Below are 18382 nucleotides of genomic sequence, written 5' to 3'. Positions count from 1 at the left end.
AGTTTGATTTATAAACTGTTTTTATACTTAGTTTAATGTGTTTAGCCATAGGTGGGGTGAACATTGTCATTTTGGGGGACAGTTTACAAAGCTTGATTTTTTCCAGACTTATATTTGATGATTTTTCAGATTTTATTTTATTGCTTTTAGTGAGTTATTTACAGGTGTTAGTCATGGGCTAGCTTCTTTTACAGTTGTTAGGCCATTTAAATTGGCTTTAAAATTGTTTGTGGACTTATTTGGATGAGTTTAGGACTCGGTTGGAAAGGAAACCTAAGGCTCAAAAATGCATCCCTATAGTTTACATGTTAAATCTACCCCGAGATGCAATACCCCGCCTAACGATGGGTTTTTACATAACCAGTTGCATCATTAAACCGGGATAAACCTGTACATTAAAATTTTACGAATAACCTACACGATACCTGTATATAAGTACGTAAGTTTGAGATTCTCAGACTACTTACAGGGAATTATCCGACGACAAATTGTCTGTACCGCGACTGGTCCTTTTTTTGTTGTGACTTCAAACCATCTTGACAAGGAATTGTCCAGGAACCAGCCTGTAATGGCCATTGCACGTAAACTTGGACTTTTGCAATCAATGATCACAGTACAGTATTCAGTAAATAACATGAGCTATTCAACACTTTATTAGAAAATAGGCTTTGTGTTAACCCCTAAAGACTGAAATTATTTCAGGCAGGATACAAGGGCAGATTGATTGTGTTCTGGCTAAAGAGGAAGAATTTACACACCTGACAATGCAGTCTACACTCCCATAGGCCTAATGGTTACCACACAATCGCACGTCAAAATTAAAAAAAGTTTATAATAGTTACCCCTCGAAAACAAACGAAAACGTGAAAATTTTGATAACACCTATTTTTCTTATTGAAACAGGACATTTCAAAGTGTTTTGTCACACCAATCATGAAAACAGGTGTATGTAGGTGTGGGGAGATTACCAGGCTGTGGTGATATAAAGTACAGTAGGCAGTGGCAAGTAGACCTATAGGTATGGGGATTGGAAATAACCAGCTTTTTTACATGAAAAAAAAGCATTTCAGTGTGTTCTGTAACATCTACCATGAAAACAGGAATGTAGGTAAGGGAAGATAACTGGTGTGGGGAGTAGGCGTGCAAGGCCTTGGTGGTACATGGGAAGAAAAATTTCGGCAACAACCAAATTCTATTGTGGAAACCCTCTATTTCAATGGGATTTGTCATATCAGCCATGAAAACAGGTGTGTTTGTAAGTGTGGATATAAAACAGGTGTGGGGAGTAGCCCTACAAGGCCTCATAGTCATTCAAAAACAAACTATCTATCTAGCTTTGCGCAGTGGCAGTTTCGTAACCAATGAGGTCTTGCCTAAGTGATGTATTTGCTGCTGCTGTAAAGCTCGAATTGGGAAAAGTTTCAATACCATCTCAGCACTTCTGCGGCACCTCGGTTTGGGTTACCTTTCCTAGAAGGGTAGTCAAGTCGTACCCCACCTGCTCGTGGTGACCTCGCAGACACCCTGTTTTTTTGTTATTTTTTTTCCACTTCTGTTTTTTGTGCTTTCTTTCTTTCGGTTTTCTTTTTTTCTCCTAAATTATGGTGACACAAACGGGGGCGGCGCTACCCTGGTTTTTCCCGGGTAGTATTGTATATATGTTTTGCTGTTGTTGTCATCTTGTTTTGTTTTTTATTCTCCCTTATCATGAGTAAACAACACCAGTGCCCTCGCTGCAGTAGGTCTGTAGCAAAAAGTGCACAAGCACTGAAGTGCGCCTACTGCAGTGAGTGGATTCATATAGCTTGTGAAAATTTGGATGCAGGCAACTATCCATTCATGAAGAGGAGCCACCAGCTGGGCTTTCGCTGGCTGTGTAGCCAGTGTGTTGCACCAGCAGACGAGGTCTTGGCTGGTGGAGGAAGTAGTACCAAGAAGGAGTATGAAGATAAAGTTATTGGGCCAGTCTTTCAAGCAGTCAGAGACATATCAAATAGACTGGAGGCATTAGAGACCAAGGTCTCATCACCCATGGCGGTCACACAAGATCAGGCCAAGTCATTTGCGGATGCTGTTCGCGGGTCTCTCGTGGGGGGAGGGAAGGATCTGCCTGGGGGCGTGATTGAGATCAGTGCTCATGGCCAGAAAAAAGCCATTCATAGTCAGCATGTACTGATGGTGAAACCAGAGAGTGGCACTAGTGCCCTGACAAATCAGATGGGACCAGAAGACATCAGAGGCGTACTTAACTCGGTACTGGTTGACAGCTGCCTTAAGACCAAGGCTGGTGGGCTGGTAATGAAGTTTCTGTCAGCTGAGGCCAAGGGTGAAGCAACTGGGGTGCTGACGGATCATTTTGGCTCTGAAGGCACTTTTTGCATATCAGAGCCAAAGAAAATGTTGCCTAAAATGACCGTGACAGGCCTTTCCTCTTCCTTGGATGACTCTGACATCATCCCAAATATTCTGAGAAAAACAATAAAATTAAGATGCTCGTTGATCGAGGTTGTACCCTCAACCTTCTCTTCACAAGGACAAGGAATGACACCAAAACTGCTGTCTTGAAGATGTCGCCAGAGGTGAGATCCTCCATTGTAGAACAGGGCAATTACATCTATGTGGATCTTACAAGATGCCGCGCTTTCGATAGATTCTGGGTTACACAGTGTCATCACTGTCAAGGCTTTGGTCATACATTTGAGAGATGATCTAGGAAAAGTGATGAACCTAAATGTGTCTTTTGTGCTGGAGCCCATAAATCTAAGGACTGTAGTAACAGAAATTCTCCCGAATGCATCAACTGCTCCTCTTTAAGACATCAAGATGCTAATTCAAAGTCACAGGTGGTTGCCCATTTTACTTCAAGTAGAGAATGTCCAATTATGATTTCTCATAGGAATAGATTGATTGAAAACACCAATTTTGACCATTCAAAAAACTGACTACGTCCCTCTTGAACCAGTTAAGGATGGGTCTTTTAAATATTCGTTCCATCCGTAATAAGATAGACTATATTAATGAAATCCTAAATCAGCACGAGCTTGACATATTGTGCTTGACTGAAACCTGGTTGTATGAGTCTGATATCGATATTATTCGTAATGCTTTGCCTAAGACACATTCTGTTATTAGTATTCCCAGGCCTGCTGCTGACTATCCAGGAGGAGGCATAGCACTCATCTACTCGGCAGCACTTGCAAATGTTTCTCTCATTGACTCAGACCTGACCCCATCATCATTTAAATTTATGGAAGTATTAATAAATTTCCATCAGAATACCATTAGAATTGCAATTGTCTATCGACCAGGTCATCTGGGCAGAGATCGAGGTTTTATGGAGGAGTTTGGGCAGTTTCTTGAAGGGTTTTCTCTTAAACCTGGAGGACTTCTTGTTTGTGGTGATTTCAATTATTGGGTTGACAGTCCAGAGTCAAAACCATTTTCTTCAGAATTCCTTGAGTTGATCACCCAGAACAATTTTTTCAATCATGTGAGTAATCCAACTCATGTCTCAGGACATGTCCTTGACTTGATCTTGTCCCCTGTTGGTTTCAGGTGCGTATCAGATGTGGAGGTTGACTCATTTGACCCCCTCATCTCTGATCATGCTCTGATCACTCTTAGTTTTGATGTCCCAAAATCCCCTTCATATAAAAAGGTCATCAGGTTCAGAAATTACAACAATGTTGACCGCCAGTTGATGTGTTTTGAAATTGATAAATGTTTAAACTCCATCGATTCTTCAAGTCTTTCTTCTGGTGAATTGGTTGATATTTACAACAACGAGCTCAGGTAAATTTTTGACCATTATTGTCCTGAGGTAGTAAAAACAATCACTGTACGTGATAGTTCTCCGTGGTATGGTCCATCCATTAATTCTTTGCGTAGACAACGTAGAAGAGCAGAACGTGAGTGGCGCTTGCAGAGGACCGAAGTAACTCGTTTGCGTTATGTTTTTGCGAGAAGAGCAGTCGTTCACACTGTAAAAGCCCAAAAGGCTAGGTATTATTAAAATAAAGTTGATTCATGTGGTGGTGATCAAAAAAAGCTGTCTGCAGTTGTGAACAATTTGGTTGGTCGGAGGAATGTAATTGTTAAACCAACTTCTTTATCTGATGCCCAGTTGGCTTCTGATTTTGCTTCATTTTTTACAAGTAAGATATCTCGCATAAGAAGTGATATAGACAGCAGTTCTCCTAGTGAAGCGTACTCAGTTGACTTCCAACCACGGTGCACCGGGGATCATTTGCTTTCAACATTTCATCCACTGGATGTAAACAAAGTCAGATGTTACATCAGAGAACTTAATAAAACATTTTGTTCATTCGATCCATGTAACATGTCACAACTTCCTGATGTGTATGAGCATGCTGCAGACTTTATCTGCAACATAATAAATAGATGCTTCTTAGAGAGTAATTTTTTGCGGTCTGAGAAACGTGCTTTGCTTAGGCCCCTAATTAAGAAACCTGGCCTTGATGTTGAGAGCATGACAAATTATCATCCTGTCTCTAACCTGTCTTTTTTATCCAAGATTATTGAGCAGCCCATACTCGACCAACTCTTACCACTACTGGAACACAACAGAGTTGTTCCTGTTGTTCAATCAGCATACAGAAAATACCATTCAACTGAAACTGCACTAACAAGGATTCAGAGTGCCTTGGTGGCAAACACTTGTAGTGGGATGTTCTCTCTCCTAGTTCTTTTGGATCTGTCTGCAGCTTTTGATACAGTAGATCATAAACTATTGTTGGATGATCTGTATTTTTATGGCGTTCGTGATAGTGCCCTTTTGCTCCTTAAGTCGTATCTGTCGGACAGATCTCAGAGAGTGGTTGTTGATTACGCTAGCTCTGATTCTGCTCCTCTTCTATTTGGAGTCCCTCAAGGATCAGTTTTGGGTCCAATTCTATTTACTATCTACACAAGTAGTTTATCGTCTCTACTTGATGCTCATGATGTGTCCTATCAATTTTATGCTGATGACACCCAGCTCTATGTTAAGATGTCAGATATCAACGATACTAAGACAAAGTTTGAATCTCTAATGTCTGATATTAAGATTTGGATGGCTAAGAGGAAACTTAAGCTGAATGATGGTAAAACTGAGATCATCATCATCAGAGGAAACAGAAGGGGTGATAACACTGACAATGCCCAGGCTTTGAACATTGGTGTGTCACAGCTGCATCCAGTCAGTTCTCTTCGAAATTTGAATGTTTATTTTAATTCTAAGTTAAATTACAAACAACATATTAATCAGGTTGTAAGAGGGTGTAACTTGCATATCAGAAATCTGTACTCTGTGAGAAGATTCCTGAATAGACGGTGCCTCTTAACATTGGTCCATGCAGTGGTCTTGTCTCGTGTTGATTATTGTAATACACTGTGGGTTGGTCTTCCAAATAATATACTAACAAAAGTTCAGTCTGTGTTGAACAGGGCGGCACGGCTTATCTTTGGTCTCCCCCCGAGAACCTCAACTACCCCGTTTCTGATCGAGTTGCATTGGTTACAAGTAAAGGCTAGAATTGAATTTTTAAACTGTCTTATTACATTCAAGGTTCTTAAGTTTGGTGAACCAAAGTATCTTGCTGAATTGTTAAAACTCCCATCGACACGCCCGGGTGTGATGTTACGCAGTTAAGATGATTCCTTGCGTCTTGATGAGCCAGGAGCCATTCACCAGTCATCTTTCTCTGATCGTTCTTTTGCATATAGAGCCCCTAGATTATATAACAGATTGCCATTGTCCATAAGACAACTCTCTACTGTTGAATCTTTTAAGAGACAGCTGAAAGCCTTTCTTTTTTCAAAATGCTATGACCTGGAGAGAGGTACTATGACGGATGATTATAGGGTTTAATTATTGCCACTTTCATGTATATATGATGTATCTTGTATTATATACAAGAAATGTCACAATTCTTGTAATTGTAAAAATAATGTATATGTGTCGAGCGCTAGTGAATTCCCAAAAGGAAGAATTGGCGCTTTTGAGAAACAAAAGGCCAGATTATTATTATTTGTTTTCGTTTTTAAAGGCTCCAACATGCTTGCATGTGTCGGCCTTGGTCACCTAATGGCGGCTCTCCACGCTGCACGATCCATTGCAGCCTCCCTGTTCAGTCCCTTAACCCTAAGGTCACACTTAATGACCTTGTCCCATGTCTTTCTCGGTCTACCCCTCATAACCCCACCCCCAATATTAACACTTCTCACCTTCCTCACCCAATTATCATCCCCCATCCTTTCCACATGTCCAAACCACCTCAATCTACCTCTCCTCATCACAACACCAATACACTCCAGTCCCATCCTACCTCTCAACTCTTCCATTGTAAACCCAGCCCCTCCAGGCCTTGGATGCAGGGACGCACTGCACATCCACCTAATCATTGTCATTTCTGTACGTCTGAGCCGGCGAATATCTTCTTCCTTCACTGCCCAGGTCTCACTGCCGTACAGCATTACACTCCTAACACATGCTGCATACAAAGACCCCTTAGCACGTAGGAAGAGCCCTCTCAATGTCAGGAGAGGCAAGAGCTCCCTGAACTTCTTCCAACCACTTCTCACCCTAGCCACAGAGCTAACTCCAGCCCCACCTCCAGCACACAACATGTCTCCCAAATAACAAAACTCTTCCACACACTCAAGAGATTCACCAGCAAGTTCAATCCTTTCATGCCTGACAATCTCCGCCTGCTCACCCTGGCACGCCGTACACATAAAGTCAGCATTATCTCGCAGTCTGCCTCTGATACCACTACATCTCTTATGCACCCATTTATCACACACACTGCACAAGATGGAATTACTTCCCACGCCCTTGTGGCAAACTGCACATGGCCACTCTCCCTCGTCTTTGACAGTACCGCCACCAACCCTAGATATCATCACTTTTGTTTTATCTGCATTTACCCTTAAACCCTTTTGCCCCATACCATCTCTCCACTTCCTAAACCTTTCCTCCGCCTCCCTTTCATTCTCTGCAATCAACACCAAATCATCAGCATACAACAACTCCCACGGGTGTCCGTTTCTAAAGTCATGTTGAAGGGCTTCAAGTACCATGATCAACAACATGGGACTCAAGACTGACCCCTGATGCACACCAACATTCACGGAAAACTCATCACTCAAATCTCCATTCACTCTCACCTGGGTGTGAGCACCCACTTACATGGCCATAACCACCCTACCCAGCCACTCCTCCAAGCCAAGCTTTCTCATTGCCCACTTCACCTCTCTAGGGACTCTGTCAAAGGCCTTTTCCAAATCAACAAAAACAAAATAAAGATCCCTTCTCCTACCAATACATTTTTCCTGAAGCTGTCGAACAATGAATATGGCATCATTGGTCCCCCTACCTGGCATAAACCCAAACTGCATCTCATCAATATTCACTCTTTCTCTAATCATACCTTCTAAAACTCTCTCCATTACCTTCATTATCTGATCTAAAAGCTTTATACCTCTATAATTTCCTCTTTCCAGAGCATCACCCATCCCTTTATACACATTTACAATTACAGTAATCACTCCAATATCCGGATCAATAGAGCCATCGGTAGGTTCGGATATTGGTTTTGTCCGGATATTGGGCCCCAGCTTATGGACTTGTACTTACGGACCCTAACACAGAGAAACACCTATACAACTCCCTCCGGACATGCATAGCACCTATTTAACACCCAAATCACACCAATAAGGCACATAAATGACTGAAATAAATGCAATAGACACATAAAATGTGGGTTTAGAAGTATGTTCATACATTAATAAACATTCTGGTACTTATGGACTCTAACCGAACCTAACCTAACCGAACCTAACCGAACTCTGAAAAACCCATTCCTACTGCACATGCATGAGGTAAGTTTAGTATGGAAAGAAGTACAGTATGACACTTTCTGGTAAGTATAGTATGGGAAAAAATACAATATGAAACATTCTGGTAAATATAGTATGGAAAATAGTACAACATGAAACATTTTGGCTACTTACAGCAAGTCCCTGGCCACCTCGATGAATAACCGCCTCCTCTCGGACTCTGACAGTAAGAACGATTTCCTGAAGCACTTGCACTACACTCTTCCTGAAGTCTTGCACTGAACTTAGTCACTAACACACAGAAGTCCGTTCTTTTCACAGTGTTCACTTTAGTCCAAATAATGTTCCATTAAATTTAAGTGTTGCACATTAACTTTTCCCAAGTTTTTTTAAGTTTCCAAAGCCAAAACAAAGAAGGTTAGTTACGTTAAATTTCTTTTCTACTTAGTCTTTTCTCCCAACTTGAAAACCTTAACACAACACACCGTTTTTTTCACTGCACAACACCTCAAAATTCCCGTGTGGTCTAGTGGAGAAGTTCTTGCTGTTTATTCACTGTCAGAGCCCGAGAGTATCACTGGCAGGCGTCCAAGGGGTGCATCGGTGGAGTAGTGGTGATGGCGTACCGACTACAGAAGACTCTGAAGACAGCCGCAAACTCACGTCGAGCGGTGACTCCACTGTAGCTGATGTGCTGGGCTGTGGCTCGGAGCATGAGGGCCTGTCTTGGGGAGGCAACGGAGTGGAACCAGGGCTTGGCACAGCGGGGTCACGGGCCTGAAAAAACTGTCAATCGTTGACTGACGCAAGGACCGACGATTCTGGCGATTGATGATGCGCTGCCGGAAAGCACGCACTTCCTCCACGAGTCCCAAGGGCCCCATCTCCCTGTCGCAGTCCGGGTGTTCCAGGTAGTCTAGGACGAACTCTAGATGTTCCCGGAGTGCGCTCAGCTTGGGGATGGCTGGAGTAGTGTCCTGCTGGGCGGAGTCTGCATCATCATCGCCTTCGTCGTCGGAATCTTCAAGTTCGGGACTGACACCAGCAACCGAAGACGCGATCTCGATATCAGACAACGTCTGATACCCAGGATCGCCCTCGTCGTCGTCCAACCACTCACGAACATCGTCCACATCAACATCGTCGCCGTGCGTACGTAGCCGTGCATGGAAGTCATCCACGTCAAACCCTAGGAAATCGCATCTACATCTGTTCCGAGAAGCAGACGAGACCAACCATTTTCAAGAGTTTTCACAGGGACTTCCTTCCATGCACTAGCCCAGTTGTACAGCGCAGACTTGATGTTGTAGCGGCGAAGGTTTTCCAAAGTCCGCTTGCCTCGAGTGTCACGTCCTTCCCTGCGCTCGTCCTCGTCCTCGAGAACCACCATCACCTCGTCCAGGAACTTCCGACGGTACAGGCGCTTTGTTGCCACGATCACTCCTTGGTCCATTGGTTGAATGAGAGCAGTCGTATTAGGTGGCAGAAACATGCACCTAATACGGCCATTCTCAGCAACCAAGTCCTTGTCGCACGGGTGGGCAGGTGCATTGTCGAGGAGAAGGAGAGCCTTTACCTGGTCGCGAGGAATTCCCAGTGTCTTCGTCTGGTAATGTATGACCTCCTTGACGAAGTGATGGTGAAACCAGTCTTTGAAAATCACAGCTGTGAACCATGCTTTCAAAGAATGGTACCATACGACAGGAAGGACATCCATCACCCCACGAAGGCACCGAGGCTGCTTTGCACGGCCAACAATAACGGGCTTAAGCCGGTGCATGCCGTTAGCATTGGCACAACACAAAGCAGATATCCGTTCCTTAGAAAGCTTGCGGCCAGGTACACGCTTCTCCGTCTCATCGGCGAGAGTGTTCGTTGGCACCGAGCGATAGAATAGGCCAGTTTCGTCAGCGTTATAGACTTGACTGAGAGTGAGGCCCTCCCTGTCGATCAAGCCTTTCACCTTGTGCCAGAAACTCGTCCAATCCATCCTCGTTAGCGTCCAATGCTTCGCCATGTGCTTTACGGTTAGTAAGGCCATGTCGCAACTTGAACGCGAAGAGCCAACCCTCGGATGCCTTGAAGTCTAGGGCGTCGTGAAGCCTTGCAAACTTCTCAGCAGCAGCCTTCAGCTCCGTCTCCACGTACCATCACACCAGCTGCACGTTGCTGTCGATACCAAATCAACGTGGAGCGGTCGATCTCTGCATACTTGGGAGTAAACATAACCTTCCTCTCCACGTTGCGTTTTGCTTCTCGACGAGAAGTCAGCCGTGTACTGCATGAGCTTGTCTCGGGAACGCTTGATATCAAACAAAGTCGACCGGGCCAGGTTGAACTCGCGGAGAATGCGAGAGGAAGACCAACCCGCATCAACCTTCTCCAATATCTCCCGTTTCTTCTCCAGAGTCAACACCACTCTCTTCCTTTTCTCAGGAGGCGGGGCCATCATCACACACACTAAGAGTAGGGCAGAGAGCAGCAGGAGGCCTTGCAGCAAGTACGGCACCACCACAAAAGCGAGCACGTGGGCAGCCATTACGAAGAGCGCAGGTCCAGTCGCGGTGAGAGACAGGCGGGAAGTGGGGAGGATGCAGCGGCGCTCTATCGGACGTCGGAGGAATGACGAACCAAAACAATGCTCTCACGGCGCGGCAAGTTCAAATTACGGACGGCAAAAAATCGTTTTTTTTTCCAATTTTTTTGGATTTTCGGACCATTTTGGGAATGTTTGATCCCAGGACGATAAGGTTCGGTTAGTGGGGATGTTCGGTTATTGGGCGTCCGGATATTAGAGTGATTACTGTACACTCTTCAGCCAATCATCTGGGACAACACACTCATAAATAATCCTATTTATCAGGTCAGTGACTAAACTCACCCCTATATCGCCTGAGGCCTGCAACATTTCGGCAGTCAACCCAGACACACCTGCTGCCTTCCCCACACTCATCCTGCCTATTGCCTCACTCACAGTAGCAGTATCAATCAAAGGCCAAGGGCCAGACACTGGATCTGCTGGCTCCAAACCTTCCCTGTCCCAGTCAAACTCCTCATTCAACAACCAGTTATAATGCTCTCTCCATGCATCTTTAATATCCTCCCTGTTCACCACTACCCTTCCTTCATCATTCTTCACACACTGCTCACCTATGATATCCCAATTATCTCTCTTCACCTGACGTGCCACCCTAAATATATTTTTCCTTTCCCCATGATTAGGTTATCAAGTAAAAGTCTCTGTGACTCAGACTTTGCCCTGTATACCTCTCTTCTAGCCCTACGCTTAGCAGCCAAATATTCCTCTTTGCTACCACCCTTCTTCCATTCCCGGAAAAGCCTTCTTTTCTCCTTAATTGCAGCTTCTACACCCTCATCCCACCACCAAGTTGCTTTATGTCTTGGTGGTCCTCTTGTCCAGCCGCATGTTACATCAGTAACTCTCAAGAAATTGTTCTTGAGGGCTCTGTACTGTTCATTAACGCCTCTGTCTACAGCTCCCTGTTCAGCCACCCCTCTCCTCAACTCGCTATAGAAGGCATCCCTTACTACTTGGTTTTTCAGCATCCATATTTTCCTCCTAGGTACATAAGTCCTCTTTTTCATCACTTGTTCTTTAAGCACCATATCACAAATCAATAGTTTGTGCTGCTGCACACACTCCTCACTTCCTATAACTTTAACATCCCTCACTAACCTCCTATCGGCCCTCCTAACCAGAAAATAATCTATCTGACTGCTATTTCCCCCAGACTCATATGTAATTAACCTACTGTCTCTTTTCCTAAAATATGTGTTGCACACAATCATGTCCATTGCCTCCCCAAACTTGAGTATCCTTTCCCCTTCTGCATTCCTTAGACCATACGCACATCCCCCATGCACTCCTTCATAACCTTGTGCTGCTTCACCTACATGACCATTTAAGTCCCCTCCCAAAATCACTATCTCATCATCCTGCATACCACCCACTACACGTATTAAATCATCCCAAAATCTATCTTTCTCTGATTCATCAAATCCTGCCTGTGGAGCATATGCCATTATAATCGCAGCTATCTTTCTTCCCAACAGAATTTTCACTGCCATTATCCTATCGCTTACTCTCAAAACATTCATAACATATTCCACCCATTTCTCCGCAACCATCACACCAACTCCTCCATATCCGTCTGTCCCCCCATGCCAAAACAACTTATAGCAACAGTCCTTCCCAACAATCTTTCTGGCTGATCCACCCCTGTACTGGACTTCCTGCAAACACGCCACATCCACCCACCTCCTACTGAATGCCTCAACGACTTCCTCTGCTCTTCCCCTCAAACTTCCTACATTCCATGAACCCACCCTCATCCCCATGGGTGATTTACTGTCCTCAGGCTTGCTTTGAAACTTATTTTGTTTTGTCATCTTCAGTATTAATAAAGGGGAACAGACACAGCACAGGTCCCACTCACTGCACAGTCCCAGGTCCAGGCAATGGATCTGGGACCCCTAGCCCACCAGCTTACCAGTGGCTGTGGTAGTGGCCTCGGGGCACCCTGCCAGGACAGCTGCAGGGACACCCTCCAAGCGCGTCTTGGCACTGCAACTATACCGCCATTATACACCCACTGATAGGGCAGCCTCCTGGGGCGCTACTCCCAGGTTCTGGCCCCTCTCTACTGGGCGGAAGCGGCAGCCTGGGAACCGCAATGCTCTGTACCCTCTAGCACAGGCCCGAGCCCCATCTCGCCCTGGACCCACGATCTATGCTGGCGGAACCCCTGCCACGCCTCCCCCCAGAAGTCTGCCACTAGGTAGCGGGGGCAAGGTTTTCTGGCCTCATGCCCTTGCTGGCGCCAACCTCTGTAACGCAGTGGGATACGTTGTGTGAAATGTAAAGTGCATGTGGTGTAGTGCATAGATAGTTAGAGGAAATGTTTGGGAGAGTATGCTGGTCTACTCTCCATGTTACTGTCACACTGAAAAGGTCAGCAAAGGGGGATGGTTAGATAGCTAGTGAAATAGGAGCTCCAGCTCTCCCTATCACCAGCATTCCCATTCCCTTCGGGAGTACTACCCTGTTCGGCCCGTGCTACTAATCCTGCAAAGGGTGGTCGCAGACAAAACGCCTCCAAGTTGCTCTGTCACCCACCATTTGACTACCCTCCCCCCAACTCACTCCCCCTTCCCTCATATACCTCTCAACTCCATCCTTCCACCTCATCCTCGGTCTCCCCCTCCCTCCCTCCACCTCATCCTCGGTCTCCCCCTCCCTCTCCCTCCCTCCACCTCACCTACATACACCCTCTTAGTCAGTCTTTCATTCTCCATTCTCTCCACATGTCCAAACCACCTCAGTGTATTTCTTCTAATCTTCTCAACCACATCCACATCCATCCCACAACGTTCCTTCACTTCTTCATTCGTCAGCCTGTCCCTCCACGTCACTCCACATGCTCCTCTCAGGTAACTCATTTCCACTGCTCTCACTCTTGACTTGTTCTCCTCTTGCAAGGTCCACGCCTTGCTTCCATACTTCAGGGTAGGGATCTCAATACTATCATGCAGTGACCTCTTAACTTCCATACTCACCTCCTTATTTCTCATCACTGCTTTCAGTTAACCAACAGCCTTCTTTCCCTGCTGTACCCTTTCACGCACTTCATCCCCCGAACAAACACAGACACATATAAATGTTTATAACCGTCAAGGACATCAAAATAAAGTTGAATAATTCTATAGATGCATGCATATGAAAGGGTTAAAAAAAAAGCAAGAATTTGTTTTTCTCCTTTTACTGTCTTAACTTATCATTACACTTATTTATCACGTGTATCATTACACATTTATCACACTTATCATTATCATTATCACATTATCATTACACTTTATCACACTTATCATTACAATTTCGGCAACAACCTGACACCTCTCAGGAGTCTCTTGGGGGTTGGAAGGGTAGTGAGGGACAAGGAGGGAGAGATGGGGTGGGGTTCGGGGGGACACAAGGCTAGCGGGATGGGAGGAGGGGCAAGAGTGGGTGGGAAGGGACAGAGGTGGTGGTGGGAGGAGAGATGCAGGTGCATGGAGGGGTGGGAGAGTGATGGAGGACAAGAAAGGAGTGAGGGAGTGGAGTAGAGGGTGACACGGAGGCAGCCCAGAGGGGGGGTGCCCCCCCACTGCCCGGGTTGGTCCGATCCCCTCTCATGCCACCTCAGGGGTGAGTTCTCACTGGCCTGAAGCCATGTACATCATAATCAGGGTGGAGGAAGTTTTTTACAGGCCTCACTCAATTGATGCGATTAGGCATTTTGGCATAAAACTCAAATCGCATCAATTGATGCAATTAGGCTTTTAGGGGTTAAAGATTTTGCCCAACTGTAGGCTAATGTAAGTGTTCTAAGCACATTTAAGGTAGGCTTGGCTAGGCTATGATGTTCAGTTGGTTAGGTGTAATAATGTAAACGCATTTTCAACTTACGAAAAATTCCACTTACGACCAGTTTCTCAGAACATAGCCCGACTGTAAGTCGGGGACCACCTGTATATGTATGTACTTTACAGTGGAATCTCCTAAATCGCGCACTTCTAAACAGCGGACTCATAATGCATGGCAACATCATGCAACAGTTTATAATATCAGTAACTCATGGAAATTACACATACAGTACTTGTGATTGCAGCCTTGATAATGGTTTTCCCATGCTTCGTGTAATACACACCACGATTACCTCAAGTCTGCATGTCTAGCTGGCTGTTAATTACTAAATCAATCATATTGAAGCATAGCATTTACCCTATGCTAATCACAGCTCTTCCCTCCCACACCAAGCATGAAGGACGCACACGCATGAGGCCCAACACCTGACTGGCTCGGTGCATTGGCTCCTCTTTGTTTACGGTGAGTTGTTCTGGTGTGGTGTATGAGAGGATTTTTTTTTTCTATTCTCCATGCTTCCTCTGCCTGCCCATTGTTACCATGGGCAGTCGTAACCCTCCTAACCGTACAGCTTCTTTGAGGAAGGGGAAGAAGAAGCCAGTGTTAACCCACACCCAAAAGTTTGATGTAATAAGAAGGATGATGTAATAAGAAGAAAGCCAAAGTTGTCCGCTACAGTACAGTAAGACCTTACTATAATGGACTAATTGTGGCCCAAACCATTCCGAAAAATGCGAAATTTCGATAAAAGCGACATCCAACTTCCCCCTGCTAATCAGGACTTTTTCCAATATATCAGACATTAGTCTGGATCGCATGAACGGTTTTTAAACTGTTTTGACTACCATTGTGGTACTTTACTGTGTTATAACCTCACTACAATAATCAAATGGTATAATATATACTGTATAACAGTATTGTACTGTACACTGATAAACATGTCTGTTATTTACCTTATTGTGGTGAACATAGCTGAAGTGATCAGGCAATCCAGACTGCTTCTGGCTTTATCGGACTTTTTCTGATATATGGGACTTTAGTCTGGCACCTCCTCGAGTCTGATAAAAGCGAATTACGGTCTAATGAAGTCTGTTATATCGAGGTTTTACTGTATCATGGACTCAACGAGGACAGTCTCCAACTGGCTGCACTGTATACCAATCACCGCTCCGACTGAATGGGTCAGTGTATCACGCATTTTAAGTCCTCATTTATAGCTTTCAGAGGTATATTTATAAAAATACCCAGAAGCTGTGGTAATCCTGTAATAATAAGTAACCTGTGAAAGACTCATTTCAATAGAAAACATGGAAGGGTCACTCCCGTTTGGTAAAGAATTAAGCCCAATGAATCAACAACTCTTATGACGACACGGATGCAGCTGAGGGCGACGACGACACTGCTTCTGTTGCTTCCACACTGGACATTGAGGAGTTCCTGAGGGAGGTTGATGAAGCAGAAGTGGCACAGAGACAGCAGCATGAGGCAGCAGCGCACTCACCTCATGCTGAGAGGTCGTAGTCCGTCTCAAGCCTGGGATCCCCCACGTCCATTCAAGCAGTGTTGTCAGTCAGAGTCAGGTAAGAATCTTGCAGTATAGTTCATTTCCATTAACCCATGGATTTCACAATTACTTTTTTTTTTTTTTTTTTTTTTTTTTTTTTACCCCACCCCTTGGTGCGCAAAAAAAGTAGGAATTTTTTTTTTTTTTTTTTTATTAATTACTTTAAGATAAACATCCAGGGCATCATCTGGTGAAAAGAAGTCAAATCTCTCTCTCTCTCTCTCTCTATCTTTGCGTACGGCCATGCGTAAGTTTACGTATGGGCGTAGTGAAAAAAATTAAAAAAAAAATTGTTTTTGTTTATTATAAACTTGAAGATAAACATCCAGGGCATCATGATAGTGTATATATATATATATATATATATATATATATATATATATATATATACAGTACAATCCCAGTTAACCGGGTGGCTTGGGGAATTTACCTTCCCGGTTACAGATTTTTCCCGTATTTCTGATTTTCAAGTCAAATCTATACAAAGGCTATCACAGCAGTAAATACAGTTCAGGTACTCACCAGTCACATTAGGGGTTACACTAAGAGATTCCGCCTGAAAAACTGCCTTGTAAACACACACCATGGTCATAACGCACGTGCGTGCAATGTCTAGCAACTTGCAGTACTGCAAATTACACCAGTCCATTGTTTACCGAATTACTGTATTCATTATATGTACTGTACTCATAAAAATTGAAAAATAAAATAAAGAAATAAAAGCTTGAACATTTATTAGTGAACTGATGATGTGTTAAGACTGCACTGTAGAATTATCACAACACTTGTGCCCTCACGTGAGTTTGTTTACGTTTCCGACTTCTTCTTCTTCCCTACCTGACCTCCATCACTCCACCCCTCACCCGCCACTCAGCTGGTTTGCAGAAAATAAAATAAATGATGTACGTATGAAATGGAGGCATATTATTTATTTTTCTTCCAACAAAGTAAACTTTCATTCTTATTAACATTTATATTCAGCCATTAGTGTTTTATAATGTTCGCCTTTTTCAAGTCTGTTGCATATGTCCAGCTTCTGTTTCAAGGTAAGCACGATACGCTTACGTTTAGTTTGCACTTCAGGCATTTTGGAGTGTACAAATTACCGTCTATCAGAGGAACACAACAGCAAAAGACCTTGTTTACTGTCTGGTGGCAAAACGCAGACTGATGATTTTTGGAGGGTGTGGAGGATGACTGAATTCAAGTAGGGGAAAGAGGGGGAGAGGAGGCGTGGTTAAGAGGATTTGCTAGAGATTTACATCAGCCGGAAATGCCTTCACCTCGCTTTGTCTGACTTCCCCCAGCCTCACGTGACACAATCAAACGGCGGTTTGGCAGTCCATTCAAATTGGCGCACAGTTATAACTTACTGACATTTTTACCAGCCCTTGAATTTTCCCGTTGTTCTGAGTATTCCGTTTGTCTGGATACCGGATAGCTGGGATTGTACTGTATATATATATATATATATATATATATAGGTTGTGTAGATCAGATATTCATTCTCAGATCTTTAGTGGAAAAGTTTCTAGAGAAGGGAAAGAAGTTGTATGCGGCTTTCATAAATTTGGAGAAAGCATATGACAGGGTGGATAGACTGGGATTGTGGAAAGTGTTAAGAATATATGGAGTAGATGGGAAGTTGTTGAATGCTGTGAAGAGTATGTATGATGGTGCGAAGGCTGCAGTGCGTGTGGATGGTGAACTAAGTGAATTTTTCTCTTTGAAAGTTGAGTTGAAACAGGGATGTGTCATGTCTCCATGGTTGTTCAATCTGTACATGGATGGGGTAATAAAAGAGGTACAAGGTAGGGTAGTGGATGTTGGAGTGGCCCTGGTGAGAGAGGATAGTGTTTGGAAACTCCTTGTACTGTTGTTTGCAGATGATACTGTGTTGTTGAGTGAAGACGAAGGGGAGCTGAAAGGCTTGGTGGATGAGTTTGCGAGAGTGTGTAAGAAACGGAATCTAAAGGTGAATGTAGGGAAGGGTAAAGTGATGGTCTTTGAGAGAGATGAAGTCAGTGAATGTACAGCGAGGTTGGATGGTGAGGAATTGGAAAATGTGAGTACGTTTAAGTACTTGGGTAGTGGGATGGGTAAGGATGGGGGTTTGGAGGGTGAAGTGCTTGAAAGGGTACAGCAGGGAAGAAAGGTTGCTGGTTCTTTGAAAGCAGTGATAAGAAACAGGGAAGTGAGCATGGATGTGAAAAAGTTACTACATGACAGTATTGTGATACCAACTCTAACGTACGGAAGTGAAGCTTGGACGTTGTTGGAAGGACACAAGTCAAGAGTGAGAGCCGTGGAAATGAGTTATTTAAGAGGAGCCTGTGGAGTCACATGGAGAGACAGGCTGACGAATGAGGATATAAAGGAGCGTTGTGGTGTTGATGTGGATGTGATAGGAAGCGTTATGAGGAACACACTGAGGTGGTTTGGCCATGTGGAGAGGATGGAGGGTGAAAGACTGACGAAGAGAGTGTATGTGAGTGAGGTGGAGGGGGAAAGAGGGAGGGGGAGGCCGAGGATGAGATGGAGAGATGGGGTTGAGA

At 44.3% G+C, this 18382-nt stretch overlaps 1 protein-coding gene across 1 annotated transcript in view; it reads left to right on the top strand.

Moving 5' to 3' along the window:
* Positions 1 to 15784, top strand: part of LOC145407057 (uncharacterized) — a 110308-nt gene extending 94524 nt beyond the window's left edge. Inside the window, exon 5 of the mRNA XM_080278080.1 lies at positions 15645 to 15784. Within this exon, the coding sequence (XP_080134206.1) occupies positions 15645 to 15784 (140 nt within the window). The remainder of the gene's footprint in view (positions 1 to 15644) is intronic.
* Positions 15785 to 18382: the final 2598 nt, after the last annotated feature.

Source organism: Coenobita brevimanus, chromosome 72 (genome assembly GCF_032717465.1).
Source record: "Coenobita brevimanus isolate Jiangsu-jjx chromosome 72, ASM3271746v2, whole genome shotgun sequence".
NCBI lineage: Eukaryota > Metazoa > Arthropoda > Malacostraca > Decapoda > Coenobitidae > Coenobita > Coenobita brevimanus.
Note: the sequence above shows the minus strand (reverse complement) of the source record. Positions and strands in the feature narration are given on the sequence as shown.